At 51.9% G+C, this 17,859-nt stretch overlaps 1 protein-coding gene across 1 annotated transcript in view; it reads right to left on the reverse strand.

Moving 5' to 3' along the window:
• The window catches only part of MROH2A (maestro heat-like repeat family member 2A), a 48,076-nt gene that overhangs the window by 18,803 nt on the left and 11,414 nt on the right, over nucleotides 1-17,859 (reverse strand). Inside the window, 13 exon segments of the mRNA XM_014544145.1 lie at nucleotides 2,264-2,343; nucleotides 3,488-3,610; nucleotides 4,691-4,843; nucleotides 7,679-7,801; nucleotides 8,149-8,268; nucleotides 10,971-11,078; nucleotides 11,582-11,634; nucleotides 11,861-12,002; nucleotides 12,428-12,468; nucleotides 13,513-13,660; nucleotides 15,502-15,612; nucleotides 15,935-16,054; nucleotides 16,957-17,033. Of these exon segments, the coding sequence (XP_014399631.1) occupies nucleotides 2,264-2,343; nucleotides 3,488-3,610; nucleotides 4,691-4,843; nucleotides 7,679-7,801; nucleotides 8,149-8,268; nucleotides 10,971-11,078; nucleotides 11,582-11,634; nucleotides 11,861-12,002; nucleotides 12,428-12,468; nucleotides 13,513-13,660; nucleotides 15,502-15,612; nucleotides 15,935-16,054; nucleotides 16,957-17,033 (1,399 nt within the window).

Raw genomic sequence — 17,859 nt, forward strand, 5'->3', positions numbered from 1 at the left:
CCGATTGGGGTGGGGAGGGCCGATCAGGAGCCAGGCCGGCCAGGGGTAGGGGCTGTGGGAGGTTGGGGGAGGCCAACTGGGGCCCCGATCAGGCTGGTTGGCCTCCACAGTGCATGTCATAGTGACTGGTCATTCTGGTTATTCCGTTGTTCTGGTCGCTTGGCTTTTATATATACAGATGCCAATTCTATGGCCCCACCTCAGACCTACTGAATCAAATACTCTGGGGATTAGGGCCCAGCCATCTGTGTTTTGATAACCCCTCCAGGTTTGTACATAGCTGCTTCAGATATCTAGCCCATTCTCTTTCTTTGTTTTTAAATGTATCTTTATTATTCAATATATTACAGTTGTCCCCCAACTCCTGCCATCTTCCACCCCTCTCCCAACCCCTCCCCACACTATTGTCTGTCCATGGATTATGCATATACTAGAGGCCTGGTACACAAATTTGTGCACCAGTGGGGTCCCTCAGCCTGGCCTGTGGGATCAGGCTGAAACTGGCTCTCCGATATCCCCCAAGGGGTCCCAGATTGTGAGAGGGTGCAGGCCAGGCTGAGGGACCCCACTGCACGATAGGGGCTGAGGAGGGATGCAAGAGGTTGGCCAGCTGGGGAGAGACTGTGGGAGGGCTCCAGGGCATGTCTGGCCTGCCTCGCTCAGTCCTGATCTGCTGGACCCCAGCAGCAAGCTAACCTACCAGTTGGAGCATCTGCCCTCTGGTGGTCAGTGCATGTCATAGTGAGCAGTTGAGTGGCCTTAACATATCATTAGCATTTTACGCTTTGATTGGTTGAACAAACGACCGGATGACTAGACACTTAGCATATTAGGCTTTTATTATATAGGCTGTATCTAAGTGTTTTGCTTAATCTTTTCCTGCCCCATTTCTGAAATGGGTAAGTCTGTTACATGCTTCAATGTTTCTGGATCTATTTTGTTCATCAGTTTATTTTGTTCATTAGATTCCATGTATAAGTGAGATCATATGATACTTATCTTTCTCTGACTGGCTTATTTCACTTAGCATAATACTCTGCAGGTCCCTCCATGCTGTCTCAAAGAATAAGAGATCCTTCTTTTTTACAGCTGCCTAGTATTTCATTGTGTAAATGTACCACAGCTTTTTTATCCACCCATCTACTGATGGGCACTTGGGCTATTTCTTGGTCTTAGCTATCCCTTAATCAATCATTCTCAAGCCTAGGTGCATTTTAGAATCACCTGGAGAGTTTTTGAAGAGCCCTAGGGCCTTGTCAGGCTCCACGGATCCTTATTTAGAGCTCTTGGGGTGGGGCCAGGGTATCTGTATTGGTAAAGGTTCCCCACTGGCTCTATTGTGCCTCTAGAATCATTGGGAGTGACTTTAACTATATTAAACTCCTGCCTCCCTCCCCCAAAGGGGTTCTGTCCTGCTGGAAGCTTCCAACTCCTACCCACATCCCTCTACTTTGTTTAAGCCCAGACCAAAAGGTAAACTCCTTTTGCCAGCTCCTTTTTCTAGTCCCTGTTATAACAACTGAATTGCATCTTGCTAGTAGCCCCCTTTTTCTGGTCTTAGATTTTTTTTGTTGTTCACCTACAAACACTCAGTGCTGACCTCTAATTCCTTGTGTATGTGTTGGCCTTACCTCTGAGTCCCTGAAGGGATGTTTGTGAAATTGATTTCAAATCTGTCCATGTGTTGCCTCTAAAAGCAACAGGCAGTTCTGCTATGAGTTTAAATGATGAATCTCATAACTGGTGTAGATTTCCTAAAGAGGACCCAACCACTTCAAATACAGATTTTACAAACACATAGCTGCTCTCCCCCTACCCCTCACCCCACCGGTGGAAGGACAGTTCCAGAAGACACACCTCAGGTATTCTATTACTTATATTATTTGTATAACTGAATTAATACCATGCTGATACATAACTTCCTTGACTGAGCCCAACCCAGCTGGAAGGAGGCCATCTTCCTGCTGGCTATTCAGGATCACTGTGTGACCTTTTGCTCGAAACATCTCCTAATGGACCAAAGAATAGCCTACCTCTCTGCCAGTCACCTCCCATCCAAGGAGAAGAGCACAGCCTGAAATATTGTTGAGAATTATGGACTGACCATGTGGAAGCAGACTCCCATCTTCCAGGATGGCCCATTGCCCGGGAGCTGCCACCCAAGACCCCTGCTACGGAGGCAGACCTGCACCAAGGAGCGCCGAGGGATGGTTTGCATCTGCCCAGGAGAGGTGCCTGGGGCACACGCAGGGGCCCAGCTCACCTCAGGTGCAGGAGGGCATCCATGGCCATGGTGCGCATGGGAGACACCAGATTGTCGGTCGGCTCCGCCTTGATGATCGCCTGCCCGGCAGAACAGGGCAGTGAGCTGCCAAGCCACCCAGAGGCCCAGGCCAGGAAGGATGGGGCCCTTAAATCTCAGGGGCCCTGATGGTGGCAGTACTCCCAGCACTAATGCCAGGAAGACCTGACATTTTTAGGATCACTTGGCCTTTGCCATTTTCGGGGAAGAGCAAAATCTGGTGAAAGGTGTGGGACTCAAGATGGATGTGTGGCCGAAACCGGTTTGGCTCAGTGGATAGAGCGTCGGCCTGCGGACTGAAAGGTCCCGGGTTTGATTCCGGTCAAGGGCATGTACCTGGGTTGCGGGCACATCCCCAGTGGGAGATGTGCAGGAGGCAGCTGATCAATGTTTCTGACTATCTCTCTCCCTTCCTCTCTGTAAAAAAATCAATAAAATATATTTTAAAAAAAAAAAGATGGACGTGTGATTCCCACTCAGGTCTGCATTACTCTACTGTATCCTTGGGAAGACCACTTCTCCTGCCTGAGACCAAGTTCCCTTACATGTAAAACGAGGACTCGGCAGTCCTGTGACTGGTGTGAAATGACATGCACAGAGCTCCTGGTCCAGGCAAGAGCCAAAGTCACGTTCGCTTCCTTCTCGGGGCCTCCTGTACCACCCACATCTCACTTCCCTCCTGAACTGCCTCCGACACAGCCGGAGCGGTGTCCGGGGCTAAGGCATTGCAGGGCATGGGGAGGTCTGGGGCCAGGGCAGTGGCTGTCCCACAACCTCCATCAGCACCTGTCACCGCTTCTTGCCTTTGGGCGACGGACATTTTCTAGATCTTATCAAAGTTCTGTGCAAAAATAGTTTTAAGCTCTGCCTGCAGCCGACACCTGCCCAGAGGTCCTTCCTTCGTACAGAGAAATGCTGGGGCAACATGGGGCTGAGCTGGTGGACCTGTGTGTCCCCACCCTGAAGCCACCCCCTCAGGGGCACACAGAGCCTGGCTGTTTCCTGGCTATGAAACCCTTTATCAGATATGAGACTCTCATCTCAGAACTCCTACAGTTGGATTACAGCAAAACTGAGACAGAATGGGCTTCAGAGAGGACCCGGGAGGCCCCTCGTCCCTCAGACGCCCTCAGGAACTTGAAGAGTTAGACCCCACACTGCCCAGGCCCCAGGCCCCCAGCTTACCACTATAATGGCAGTAAGAGTCATCTTCTGGGCAAATTGAAAGTCCCCCGGGCCCTTGAGGTTTTCGATGGCATTTGAGATCTGCACCACACTCTTCATGAAGGCCATTTTGAGGCAGATGTCCTGTGCGCAGACCAGGCAGCGGGATGGAAGAAGCGTGTTGTGAGTGAGTCCAAGAATCCCCAGCCACAGTCTTCGTGCCTGGACCCTGCAGCCGCCTAAGGATGCTCCTTCCACCACCCTGAGAGACAGCCAGCCTCATGCTGTCCTTCAGCCACTAACAGAGTACCTGCCACGCGGTGGGGCGTGGGCCAGACCCCCCCACACCTGCACCTGAGGGCAGCAGTGCCGGTCACTGAGCACCCTTGCTGGCCAGGGGCACCAAGCCCTGTGTGTCATGGGAGATAAAAGTTATTGAGATAAAACCTCTTTGCTTTTACAACATGGATGAATCTTGAGGACATTTTAATACTGGATGATTCTGCCTATACGAGGTACCTGGAGCAGTCAGACTCAGAGACAGGAAGTGGAACAGCTGCCAGGGGCTGGAGAGGTGGCTGGGCAGTCATTCGATGGGTGCAGAGTTTCAGTTTTGAAGGACAAAGGGTGCTGGAGATGGGTGGTGGTGATGGCTGCACAGCTACGTGAATGTACGTAATGCCACTTAACAGGGTCATGATGGCAACATTTAGGTTATGGGTATTTTACTACAATTTTAAAAATAATAACAAAATAATATGTGCTTCATTCTCTGTGTTTTCCCTTCCTTGTTATTCAAAGAAAGTAGCTAGTCCCTTTGCATTTCTGAAGACAACCCCACATCTTGTCCCTTATGGGAAGGCCAAGGGGCAGCTGTCTGGAGTGGAGGGCAGAGGCTAGGGTAGAGGGAGGGAGGGAGACTGGAAAGGGGGGCTCATCTTGTGACCTCTGAGGACCCATGCTCACCCCTCCCAGCACTTGAGGAAGGGGCTACACGCCACGTCCTCCTGCAGCAAAAAATAGCACAGACTGTGGCAATGGGCCTCCCAAATGCTGGGAGTCACGTAGGATTCCTGGATGTCTCCATGTGGGCCATGGGCTGCCTGGACCCAGCTCCCGGCTTCACCACCACCCAGAGAGGAATGCAGGGTGACATTCTGCCCGCCTGGCTAAAGGAGGGCATCTCCTGGGCACTGACGGTGGGTCTGTGTCCTCCTGGGTTACCTGGGAGCTGCTGGTGTAGTGGTGAATGATCTTGGCGGTGATGGGGGTGTCCACATGAGTGAGAAGCATCTGCCAGTGGCAGTGCAAGGCCACACAGCTGTACATCACCATGAGAGCGCTCTTCACTGTCTCCCGCCTCCAGGGGTGGTCCTTCTGCAAGGCCAACGACAAGGAGAAGACCTGCTGGGTCGGGGTAATGTGCTCAACTTGCCCTGCTAGGAGCGAGCAGGGTCAGCCCCCGCTGCTCTCGGATCATCTCTGGTTACAAGACCAAAAGAGCCATTGAGTCAGCCAACTGTGCCTAAAACAGTCGTTCATTCAATACTTTTTTATTGAGCACCTACAACATGCTGGGCCCTGGGTGTAGCGTGGTGAGTAAGTCAGAGCAAGGTCAGACTGCCCATTAGCTGTGAGTAGTTGGCCGTGTGGAGACTCCTAAGCAGAGGCAGGCTGTGCATACCCTCATACCCCCACCTGCCAGGCACCTGCTCTGGGCCAGGGGCTCTCATGATGCTGGGGATCCAGCAGGAACAGACACCTCAGCCTTGCTCTCCTGAGAGGAGGTGTCGGAGACCACCAAACCCTCCGTGGACGTGAGGCTGGGGGCCCCTGGACCCTGCCAGGCTGCAAGTCTCTGGTTACAAGACCAAAAGAGCCACTGAGTCAGCCAACTGTGCCTAAAACAGTTGTTCATTCAATACTTTTTTTATTGAGCACCTACAACATGCTGGGCCCTAGGAGTAGCGTGGTAAGTCAGAGCAAGGTCAGACTGCCCATTAGCTGTGAGTAGTTGGCCGTGTGGAGACTCCTAAGCAGAGGCAGGCTGTGCATGCCCTCATACTCCCACCTGCCAGGCAACTGCTCTGGGCCAGGGGCTCTCATGACGCTGGGGATCCAGCAGGAACAGACACCTCAGCCCTGCTCTCCTGAGAGGAGGTGTCGGAGACCACCAAAACCTCCGTGGGCGTGAGGCTGGGGGCCCCTGGACCCTGCCAGGCTGCAAATAAAAATCCAGGTCTCAGGTCCTGCTCTGTGGAGCAGGTTGAGAGACACTCTCCATCCAAACAGCTAGACCCCAGGGCAAGGGTGGAGGTCAAGGCCAAAGCCTGAGGCGTCAGTAACTCCAGATGACTGCCCACTGGGCCTCCGCCGACCTGTGGCACCAGGCCCTGCAGCAGGAAGCTGGACCAGAGGCTGGCCATGGCTGCTTGGGTCCAACGCCTGGCTTTACCACTGGCTAATGCACGCCTTTGGACAAGCTTCACTGCTCTCGTCTATACCACTTCCATCCAAGCCCCATTGGTTCACTGAGGCAGAGCTCCCAACATGTGGAAAGCACCTTCACTTCTTCAGACCCAGTGGGGCTGGACGATGCCTGGGACCCTGCACTGCCAGCCTGCACCATGAATAGCTCATCATGGTACCCTCATCATGAATAGCTAAAGGCTCAGACTCCTGTGAAATATCTGGGTTCTGGAAAGGCCCACCTTATGTTCTTTAAATTATCCAACAGCAAAAGCTCCAGATCACAGTCATTTTGAGGATAGGAGACATGGAGGGGGGTTCTTTTTTTAAAAAAATGTTTTTATTGATTTGGCCTGGGACGCTGCACTGCCAGCCTGCACCATGAATAGTACCCTCATCATGAATAGCTAAAGGCTCAGACTCCTGTGAAATATCTGGGTTCTGGAAAGGCCCACCTTATGTTCTTTAAATTATCCAACAGCAAAAGCTCCAGATCACAGTCATTTTGAGGATAGGAGACATGGAGGGGGGTTCTTTTTTTAAAAAAATGTTTTTATTGATTTTTTTTTTTGAGAGAGAGAGGAAAGGAGAGGGATAGAAAGAAATATCCATGTGAGAGAAACATAGATTGGCTGCCTCTTGCATGTGCCCTGACGGGGAATCGAACCCGTGACCTCTTGGTTCATGGATCAATGCTCAACCACTGAGCCACACTGGCCAGGCAAGAAGAGAGGTTCTTATTGTGATTGGGTAAGAACCTTGGTTGGGTGCTGAGAGCACTGTTGCTCTAAGACCCTGGTCTGCAAACTGCGGCTCGCGAGCCACATGCGGCTCTTTGGCCCCTTGAGTGTGGCTCTTCCACAAAATACCACGTGCGGGCGCGCACGTACAGTGTGATTGAAACTTCATGGCCCATGCGCAGAAGTCAGTATTTTGTGAAGAGCCACACTCAGGGGGCAGAGGAGGAGCCACCATACACACATACACACATGCACACACATGGGTGCACACATGTATGTATGTATACACATGAACAAGTACACACACGCACACATGGGTACACGTATATATACAAAGGAACACCCATACACACTCACGCACACACAGATACACACACACAGAGACATGAATGCATACACATGTGCATGCACAGATACACATGTGCACATGCATGCACACAGATGCATGCGTGCATGCATATGCCATATCCCCTGAGGGTCCAGAGAGAAAAGAGAGTGATAGAAAGAAATATCCATGCGAGAGAAACATAGATTGGCTGCCTCCTGCATGTGCCTTGACGGGGAATCGAACCCATGACCTCTTGGTTCATGGATCAATGCTCAACCACTGAGCCACACTGGCCAGGCAAGAAGAGAGGTTCTTATTGTGATTGGGTAAGAACCTTGGTTGGGTGCTGAGAGCACTGTTGCTCTAAGACCCTGGTCTGCAAACTGCGGCTCGCGAGCCACATGCGGCTCTTTGGCCCCTTGAGTGTGGCTCTTCCACAAAATACCACGTGCGGGCGCGCACGTACAGTGTGATTGAAACTTCATGGCCCATGCGCAGAAGTGTGCGCACATACAGTGTGATTGAAACTTCATGGCCCATACACAGAAGTCGGTATTTTGTGGAAGAGCCACACTCAAGGGTCCAAAGAGCCGCATGTGGCTCGCGAGCCGCAGTTTGCCGACCACTGCTCTAAGAGGCCCCTAGAAACCTGGTTGTAGAGAGAAGGAGCCTTACCCGCCAAGCACCGATCTGCCAGGACTCCTCTGATTCCTGAATCCTCTCCTCAAAGTCCTGGAGCACACTCAGCACAGTCTTCACCTGGCCCTGGGCGCACAGGCCAAAGCACAGAATCACGCCCTGTGGGGAGACCCAGTCGGCTGGGGTGAGGGGGCGGGCAGGGGGCAGAGGAGGAGCCACCATACACACATACACACATGCACACACATGGGTGCACACATGTATGTATGTATACACATGAACAAGTACACACATGCACACATGGGTACACGTATATATACAAAGGAACACACATACACACTCACGCACACACAGATACACAGAGACATGAATGCATACACGGTGTGCATGCACAGGTACACATGTGAACATGCATGCACACACATGCATGTGTGCATGCATATGCCATATCCCCTGAGGGTCCAGAGAGCTCTGACGGATAGGAGGGGGCTGCAGAGTGCCTTCACCTCTCGGTCAAAGTCCTTGCTGTAGTCGGTCTTGTACAGCAGCTCCAGCAGCAACACCTCCACCTTGTCAGCCTCCAGGCCTGTGGCCAAGGTGAAGCCCAATGCCCGGTACAGGAAGCTCTAGAATGTCAGAGGACAAATAGAACTTCAGTGTACAGTCTTTAAAATAAATGTTCAGGGGCAGTTGGACTGTATGTACAAGGACAAGCATATTATAAATAGTGGGGCCCAAATTTCTCTCCTATACAAATTGAAACAATTTACACTCCCACCAACTAATCCAAGAGGACCCTTTTTCCCACATTCTCCCCCTCAATCGGACATTACCAGTGAGAGGTGGGACATTCCCATTTTCATTTATTTCTTTATTAGTCTTGTAGATCACCTTTGCATAGTTTCAAGATCCATTCTTGGAATTTCTGTCTATATTCTTTCCCCATCTCCTGTTCAGTTATTCTCCTATTTTGTTTTCACTTGTAAGAACTTGGTGTATATATTTGAAATCCACATTTAATCCACACAACTGTAGAAGGTAACTATGATTGTAGTATTGAGAGATGAGAAAGCAAGCAGGAAGTGGTAGAACCAGGAAGCGTAGTCTAAGGCTCACTTCTTAACAAACGAGTATTAGAAGAATCAACTGGCAGGTCACTTTCAGTGGTCTCTTTCCCCCATGTCTCATTTCCCTTTTGATTTTATTTATGATAATTTTGTTTTGTCACACGGAAATTTTTCATTTTCATAGAGGAAAGTGTCTTTCTTTTCCTTTGTCTTTTCTGGTTTATTTTCATGCATATGAAGGTCTATTCCATGTTAAGATCATAAAAATACTCACCCCATGTATTCTTCTGGTTGCCCTGCAGTTTTATTTTATTTAGTACACTTCAATCTTTGCTCTGGGACAGTGAATCCTTCCTTACCCTGCTTCATTTTCAATATATTTTTAGCTATTCTCTTACTTTTTTCCCCCACTCAGATGAACTTTAAAAGAATCTTGTAAAATTTCATAAAATTGTCAAATTTCCATAAAAACTCCTTCTGGGAATTTGACTGGGAGAAATTATGTTGCAGATTAATTTGAGAACAATGGACACCTTTACAACATTGAGACCCTATTTACGAACAAGAGGTGGCATCTATTTGATTAGGGCTTCTTTTAGCTCCCCTGTCTCTCCTTGCAATTTTGTGTTCTTCACATACTTAATATTTCATGATTGAAGATATGTTGATTATATATTTTACATTGCACTGGTCCTTTGACTATGTTTTCATTATATTGCATTGCATTTTTTTGTATATAGGAAGATAATGATTTCTGATGTTAATTTTGGCCTTATCTTCTTTACTGCTAAGCTAGAACCTGGAGACTCCTTTAGCCTTCTGTGGCTCTATGTCATCCCCACCCTTTCCCTATCTACCAAAATCTGTTCAGACATCTCAGTCGTGCCTGTTGGACTCTGATATCGGACAACTTCAGGAGGAGAGTGAGGTGAGAAGGATGGGGAAGCTGGTGACTGGAGGAGAGGTTGCCCAGCTTCAACAAGCAGGTTCTTAAAAACACACACACACACATACACAATACAAAACCCCACCGGTCTGAACCCCCCTTCTCTCTTCCCAGGACCCAGTAGACAGCCGTGGGTACAGCTGCTCTCACACAGCTGATGTGGGGACCAACCTTCTCCAGGGAGGGGCTGTCAAAGCTCTCGATCTGGTTATTCAGCTCTTTGGCCAGACGCAGGCTCCAGTTGGAACCCCGAGTCTTCTTGAGGGAGAGTCTCAGAAACTGGGGAGGCAGAAGACATTGGTGTGCAGTGCTCCGGTGAAGCTGTGTGGTACTGAGTAGTGACCCACCTTCTCTAACCCCCTCCCCAATCTGTGAATCACTGGACCCATGAAGTCCTGATCCAGTGCTAACATTCTGGGGGCCTGGGGGTCTGGGGAACAGCTGTGGCTTGTGAGATGGTGGGAGGGGTGTCAGCCCTATGCTGATTTCCTGAGTACTTGGTGTCACAGAATGGAAGGCCCTCTGTTCTCCCCGCTGCTAGACACAGCTGTGGAAAGCTTCATACCCCCCGAATCTTCTAACAGGAGAGTGTGTCCTTTAGGGACTCCTAAAATCTCCACATGCCAACCCCACCAAGTGCCCTCCCATCCATCCTCCCCAGCCTCCGCAGGCTGGGTCACCTCTTTACCTGAATCAGCTTGTCCGCCCAAGTCTCCTGATTCCAGGTAAACTTAGTATGTTCTGCAGAAAGAAGGATCACACATGTTACTCTCTGCTGCTCCCCTCTGAGACACCTCCTTAGCCTGGCCTGTGAAGCCCCCCATGGGGCATGCTTACCACACGCTGTATTTCCCTCCCCACCTTCCCAAGGACCAAAATAGGCTGTGCTGGTCTACCATAGCCTCGCCTCCTGGTGTGCAAGCCACATAATTAGTACCCCAGTCTGCACGCTGAGAGGGCACTTCACCTTCCAGGTACTTGATCAGCAGTGGAATCTCCAGCTCCCACATGTCGGCCATGGAGGGTGCAATGCTGTGTCCCCACCCTTTCCCTATCTACCAAAATCTGTTCAGACATCTCAGTCGTGCCTGTTGGACTCTGATATCGGACAACTTCAGGAGGAGAGTGAGGTGAGAAGGATGGGGAAGCTGGTGACTGGAGGAGAGGTTGCCCAGCTTCAACAAGCAGGTTCTTAAAAACACACACACATACACAATACAAAACCCCACTGGTCTGATCCCCCCTTCTCTCTTCCTAGGACCCTGTAGACAGCCATGGGTACAGCTCCTCTCACACAGCTGATGTGGGAACCAACCTTCTCCAGGGAGGGGCTGTCAAAGCTCTCGATCTGGTTATTCAGCTCTTTGGCCAGACGCAGGCTCCAGTTGGAACCCCGAGTCTTCTTGAGGGAGAGTCTCAGAAACTGGGGAAGCAGAAGACATTGGTGTGCAGTGCTCCGGTGAAGCTGTGTGGTACTGAGTAGTGACCCACCTTCTCTAACCCCCTCCCCAATCTGTGAATCACTGGACCCATGAAGTCCTGATCCAGTGCTAACATTCTGGGGGCCTGGGGGCCTGGGGAACAGCTGTGGCTTGTGAGATGGTGGGAGGGGTGTCAGCCATGTGCTGATTTCCTGAGTACTTGGTGTCACAGAACGGAAGGCCCTCTGTTCTCCCCTAGACACAGCTGTGGAAAGCTTCATACCCCCCGAATCCTATGCTGATTTCCTGAGTACTTGGTGTCACAGAATGGAAGGCCCTCTGTTCTCCCCGCTGCTAGACACAGCTGTGGAAAGCTTCATACCCCCCGAATCTTCTAACAGGAGAGTGTGTCCTTTAGGGACTCCTAAAATCTCCACATGCCAACCCCACCAAGTGCCCTCCCATCCATCCTCCCCAGCCGCCGCAGGCTGGGTCACCTCTTTACCTGAATCAGCTTGTCCGCCCAAGTCTCCTGATTCCAGGTAAACTTAGTATGTTCTGCAGAAAGAAGGATCACACATGTTACTCTCTGCTGCTCCCCTCTGAGACACCTCCTTAGCCTGGCCTGTGAAGCCCCCCATGGGGCATGCTTACCACACGCTGTATTTCCCTCCCCACCTTCCCAAGGACCAAAATAGGCTGTGCTGGTCTACCATAGCCTCGCCTCCTGGTGTGCAAGCCACATAATTAGTACCCCAGTCTGCACGCTGAGAGGGCACTTCACCTTCCAGGTACTTGATCAGCAGTGGAATCTCCAGCTCCCACATGTCGGCCATGGAGGGTGCAATGCTGTGACTCAGGGTCCTCAGAAGGTTGAGCATGGCTATCCCCCTCCCTTCCCCTTCGTAGGGGGATGACATCAGCACCTGCAGGGAACCCAGACTCCAGTGGGGCTCTGCCCATGGTCTGGGCAGCCCTGGGCTCCTCGCCCCCACAAAGAACACCTGGGACCAGATCGTGAGCTCCTTCCCTGCCCCATGGGTCATGGATTAGCATCCGGGGTCCACACAAAGGTGCAAGATGGAGCCCGCCTCCCGGGGGCAGGCAAGCCACTGTCCTGGGGGTGCTTTGAGATGCTCAAAGGCCAAGCAGAGGAATCTGAGAGCAGGTCCGAGTCCACTGTACCTGGCACACCTATACCAGAGGGACAGCAGGGACCAGGAAAGCTCTGTTGTCCAAGCGTCCAGCTCCCTCCCCACTCTGGGGGCTCTGGGAATTAGGAGCTCGAGGGAGAGGCACCATAGGACACGGTCTCAGCCAGGCCAGGGCACAACTTGGGCGAGCCACTCACCAGGAGACGGGCCAGCAGCTTCTGCGGTGCAGGCAGGTCCACTGAGGAAGAAGGAGATTTGACCCCTGCTGGAGTGCTTGGCTCAAACCAGGAGGTGCCCCACCCCCATGTCCCCAAGGTGGGGCTCTACCCTGGAAGGTGCTTTCCTAACAGGACCCCATTGTCCACAGAGATAATATATGGGCACAGGGGATTTTCCATAAAGAACATCACTTTAATTGGCTTATCCTGGGAAGAGTGGAGAATCATGCTATGGGCTGGGGCTTAGAAGATGCTATTTTCAGGATAAGCCCACTTTGTAGTGGACACTAGGGTCTCCCATGAGAGTGTGCGTCTCTTACTGTGAACCTTGGCATCTATTGAGCCAACAGTAATCAGACACCTACCCCCCACCTCCCCGCAACTGTACAGGTGCTGGGAGTCAATGAGTCTGTAAGAAACAAACAAGCGCTTGGACCAGTGGGCAAGGGAGGACCAGGCTTCCCGAGAAGTTGCAAGTGACAGAGCTGAGTTGGGAGTGGGGGCATGAGGAAGACCTCAGGGGGTGGCCTCACTGGTTGCTCAAAGCAGGCTCCACCGTTTGCTGTCCCTGGATCCTAAAGGGCACCTCAAATCACCTCCACTGTCAGCCATGCCCATCAGCAAACCCCTGGGCCCTGAGAGCAGCCCCCTGGGAACAGCAGTGTCATCCTGCACATAGCTGGGCCTAGTCACTTTTTTGACTCTGATGTTCACAGTGCTCAGTCGCGGGGACCACAGTGGAGTGGTTTACGGAGGACTCACAATGGGACATCTATAGTTCCTCCACCTGGCTCACAGCAGCCCAGAGAGGGCACACGAGGGGAGAGGCTGAGCCAGGACCTCGAAAGGGTGGGGTCTGGGCTGGGTCATGGGGACATGAAGAATGAGCCGCCAGAGGAATTTTGTCCAGTGTTACTACCTCCTCGGATGAGGCAAGGGCGGGCCTTTGGCCTGACTGTTGGGGCTCGGGATGCTTCCTGGAGGAGGGGAAGTGTTCAGAGACATGGAGGGTCTCACTTAAGGGACCTGCCCAATCCCACCAGCTGGCTCAGGGATCTGCCCACCATGCCTGCTCTTGCTGGCCACGCTGGCCTCCCCATCCACGATGTGGAACTGGCGTTCCGCCAGGTTTGTGAGGCTGATGCAGATGGGGGTCAAGACCTCCATGTTATTGGTCTCCATGATGTAGCACAAGAGCCTCACCCAAAACTCCTGGTGGAGAAAGGGGGCCAGGATTAGCTGGGACGTCCCATGGCCACACGAGGGGATGGGTCAGGCTCCCCCACAGTGTGGGCCTCACCTCAGTTTCCCAAAACTGTACTCCCACCCACTGACAGCCTCAACCCTGGCTGGCTCCGCTGCCAACCCCAATCTTTGTCAGGGCCATCAAGTGACACCCCCCTGATATGGCGGAGGAAGCCAGCTAGTCCTGGGGGCCCAACTCCCACCCCGGCTGACCTCCCACCAACCCCACACCATCACATCCTCTTCGACCAGCACCCTCCCTCTGACCCCAAATCCTACAGAGGTGCACACTGGGCAGATGACTCAGCCGAGCTTGCCCACTGTGATGGTCAGGTTTATGTGTCAACATGGCTAGGTGAGAGTACCCAGTTATTCAACCAAACACTCCTCTAGGTGTGGCTGTGAAGGGTTTTGTAATCCTTAAAGGAGATTATCCGAGATGGGTGGGTGGACTTCATCCCATCAGCTAAAGAGCCTTAAGAGCAGCCTTAAGGCAGCCTTAAGAGCAAAAAAAAACTAAGTTTCTCTGAGGAAGAGGATATTCTGCCTCATGACAGCAGCAGCAGCAGCTCCTACCTGAGTTTCCAGCCTGCAGGCCTGTCCTGCAAACTTCAGGCTTGCCAGCCCCCACATTTGCACAAACCAATGCCTTGAAATAAATTGTGTGTATGTATGTGTGTTTCTCCTATGGCCCTGTTTCTCGGGAGAACGCTGACTAATATAGATTCTTGGAGCCCCCCAACTTCACCCTACCATCTCCCCCTTCCTTGGATGCTTATTGAACACCCCCAGCTAATCCTGGTCCCTCTAAGCCTCACTATGCGTCTCTGGGAGTTTGGACTAAGGCCCCTCTGCTACTAATTAACAAGTGAAGTCACTCAGCTATTCTGGCTGCCAGGACTAGAATCCTCAGCTCCTGGGTTCCCCCAAGGAGGAGGCCTCACGGTGAACTGGAAACAGCATTTTAATCCTGGATGCACTATTTACCAGCTTCGAAGCCTGGAGCAAATGTATGTCTCTCTGATCCTTAGTTTCCTCTCTACAAAAGCAGGGTAATAATAAGAGAGCCTAACTCACAGGGCTGTTGGGGTCATTCAATGAGTGTCCATGTGCTGCACACCTGGCACAGTACCTGCTATATACAGGCTCGGTGAATTGTAGAGATCATTTTTCTTCTAATTATTTCTGTTATTAAGATAAACTGCCACTGGACAGGGGTATCTAGCCCAGGGCCTTACTTAATGAACAATGATACCCTCCTTGAGCTGCATGGTAACTGTTTCCTATCTTATTGCTATGTCACGGTGTATTGCAATTGAAAGTTGTCACATTTATTTCTCCGTAAGCCTGTGAATTCATTGGGGTCATACTGTGTCATTTTGGTGTATGTCCTCATGTCTTTACTGTATGTTTATGGAATTAAACCACTAAAATAACTTGTTTTCACTCACACACACACACACACACACACACACAACTTATCAGGACTGAAGGGGATTTAAGTCAACAAATACATTTCGGGCAATAAGTCAACTGATACATAGTAAGGCTTACTGTGTGCCAGCCATTGCCCAAGCATCTGGGGGCTCTAAGTTCCCATCAAGCATCTGGCTCTGGAACTGGATCTTGAAGGACTACAGCTCAGGCAATTGGAAGATCAAGGCCCCCACGCATCACAGGCAGTGGGAATGGGAGAAGCAACAGCACAGTCCTGGACATGCACCGTTTCCCCAAGCCTGAGCCATGCAGACATGAGCAATTAGCTTCAGTGTGCCAGCCCAGTGGGCAGGTGGGCGGGGCTCACTCACGTTGGTCATCCCACTGACAGCAGAGGTTATGATCTTCACGGTGTCCATGGTGACTTTGTGGACCATCTTTTCCTCCAGGTCCCTCTGATGAAAGCTCTCCCGGCGATTCGTCTGGAATGCAGAACCGAGGGGTCCCTGCTTGAGGGCTGGCAAGGGGCTTGCTGTGGTCTTGGGTGTGATCTCCTCACCCCCATGGGGTTGAAGCCCAGACACTGAGTCTCCAAGATGCTCAGAGCCGGGAATGCCTCTCTGTGTTTTCTAGACTCCTGCCTGTGTGGCTGCACCCACCTTTACCTACAGTTCATTGTGTCTGCATACTTGTGTCAAGGACGTATATGCATATAGTTCAAGCTCAGGGACATTCTTTCTCTGACACTTTGGAAACCATTTCCAAAGCCCACTGCTCCATGGTCTGCATGCCAGGACCACTCACCAATTTGTAGGTGGACAGGGTCAGCTGAATGGACACGTACTTTAGGCCCCAGCCTTTGATCCTGTCCTGGAAGCCAGACAGAGCCAGCTGGCCGATGATGCGGAGAATTGCCATTCTCACCTGAGAGGACAGGGCGACAGACACGCTGGGAGTCGGGGTGGGCTCCAGGGTGGGAGGCTGGGCATCCAACACCCAATCCCATGACCTGAGACAGTAGAATTGGGGTGCTCTGGGCTGGAAGGGGTCTCAGGAGCCACCTGACCACTACCCACTGTGTTCACTACCCCTGCCTCATCCAGAGGATCCCACTCTGCAGCATGTCCACCCCAGAATCTCGCCTGGACCTTTCAGAGACATAGAGTGCACTGCCTTTTATGTAGACAGCTCCATCCTCAGGGGACAACCTGAGGCGCCCTGGGGCTCATATGCAGGCCAGCACAGAACAAGCTTGTTCTCTCTTCCCCAGACAGCCTCCAGCTATTGAAGACAGCTTTGCCTGAACCTCCAGTCCAAATCCCCCATTCCCTCCTCGTTTCTGCAGACCCTCCCATCCTGGACCTCTCCTCCCTGGGGTCCAAGGCCAGAACCAAAGCTACACTCCGAGGTGGCCATAGCTGCAGTGGCTCCCTTATTTGGAGGATGGAGGGTGCATCCCTCATTTGCTTTTTTCACGTGCAGTAGTGACCTTACAACACCCCTAGGCAGGCTAGCAGCTCTGGCCCAAGCTGAGTCCCCTTGGCCTGCCCTCTGCCCAAGTGTGTCTGAGACCCCAGTAGGCAGCAGTGAGAGTGAGATGAGAGCGAGCCACAGCTTTGATGGGCCTCACTCACCTCCAGCCCTACTCAGGGCTGGCTGGGAGCTAGGTTTCCTATTGAAGGGCGTTACTTCGGGAGGCCGGCCTCCACCCACAGAGCTGGAGAGGAGCCAAGGCGCTGCTGATGGAAGAAGGCCCCTGCCGACTTCCCTTTGCTTCCCAGCAGGGACTTCTGAGCGCCAACCCGTCCAGGTCTCTGCCCTGTTACCTTGGAGCGGGTGTCAGAGATGGTGTTCTTGACCACCCGGATGGCCAGGCAGATGGTCTTGATATTCATTCTGGGATCTGAAAGAGAAAAACCAGCCAGGAGGGCCGATGGCCTCAGGGCTGGGCTCTGAGATGCCCAGAGCAGCAGGAGCTCACCTTCCCTGGACAGGCATCAGGTGGCTTGTCCACGTCACAGCCTCCAACTTACCACCACATGCTGAAGGGCACTGCTCTCAGAGCCTCCCAATGCCCGGCCCACCCCACACTGGCCCACCCTAGGGCGATGTGTTTATGTCTCACTCCCTCAGCCTCTACTTTCTCTCTCTCTCTCTCTCTCTCTCTCTCTCTCTCTCTCTCCCTTTTAAATTGATGTTTAGAGAGAGAGGAAGGGATAGAGAGATAGAAACATCAATGAGAAGGAAACATCGGTCGGCTGCCTCCTGTATGCCCCACACTGGGTATCAAGCCCACAACCCAGGCATGTGCCCTAACTGGGAATCAAACTGGTGACCTCTTAGGGCCTGGATCAATGCTCAACCACTGAGCCACACCAGCGAGGCCCAGGTTTAGTTGTATGTCTCTTTTGAACCCAGTCAGACTCTCCTTGAAAGCAGGGTCTCAGCCTTAACTGGTTTGGCTCAGTGGATGGAGCGTCGGCCTGCGGACTCAGGGGTCCCAGGTTCGATTCTGGTCAAGGGCAGGTACCTTGGTTGCGGGCACATCCCCAGTAGGGAGTGTGCAGGAGGCAGCTGATCGATGTTTCTAACTCTCTATTCCTCTCCCTTCCTCTCTGTAAAAAATCAATAAAATATATTTTTAAAAAAAGAAAGAAAGAAAGCAGGGTCTCCACCTCAGAGCTTCTTAGTCCCCTCAGCTGGGCACACAGTACTGGGCACACAGTGGG

This window comes from Myotis brandtii, unplaced genomic scaffold, assembly GCF_000412655.1.
Source record: "Myotis brandtii unplaced genomic scaffold, ASM41265v1 scaffold354, whole genome shotgun sequence".
Classification (NCBI taxonomy): Eukaryota; Metazoa; Chordata; class Mammalia; order Chiroptera; family Vespertilionidae; genus Myotis; species Myotis brandtii.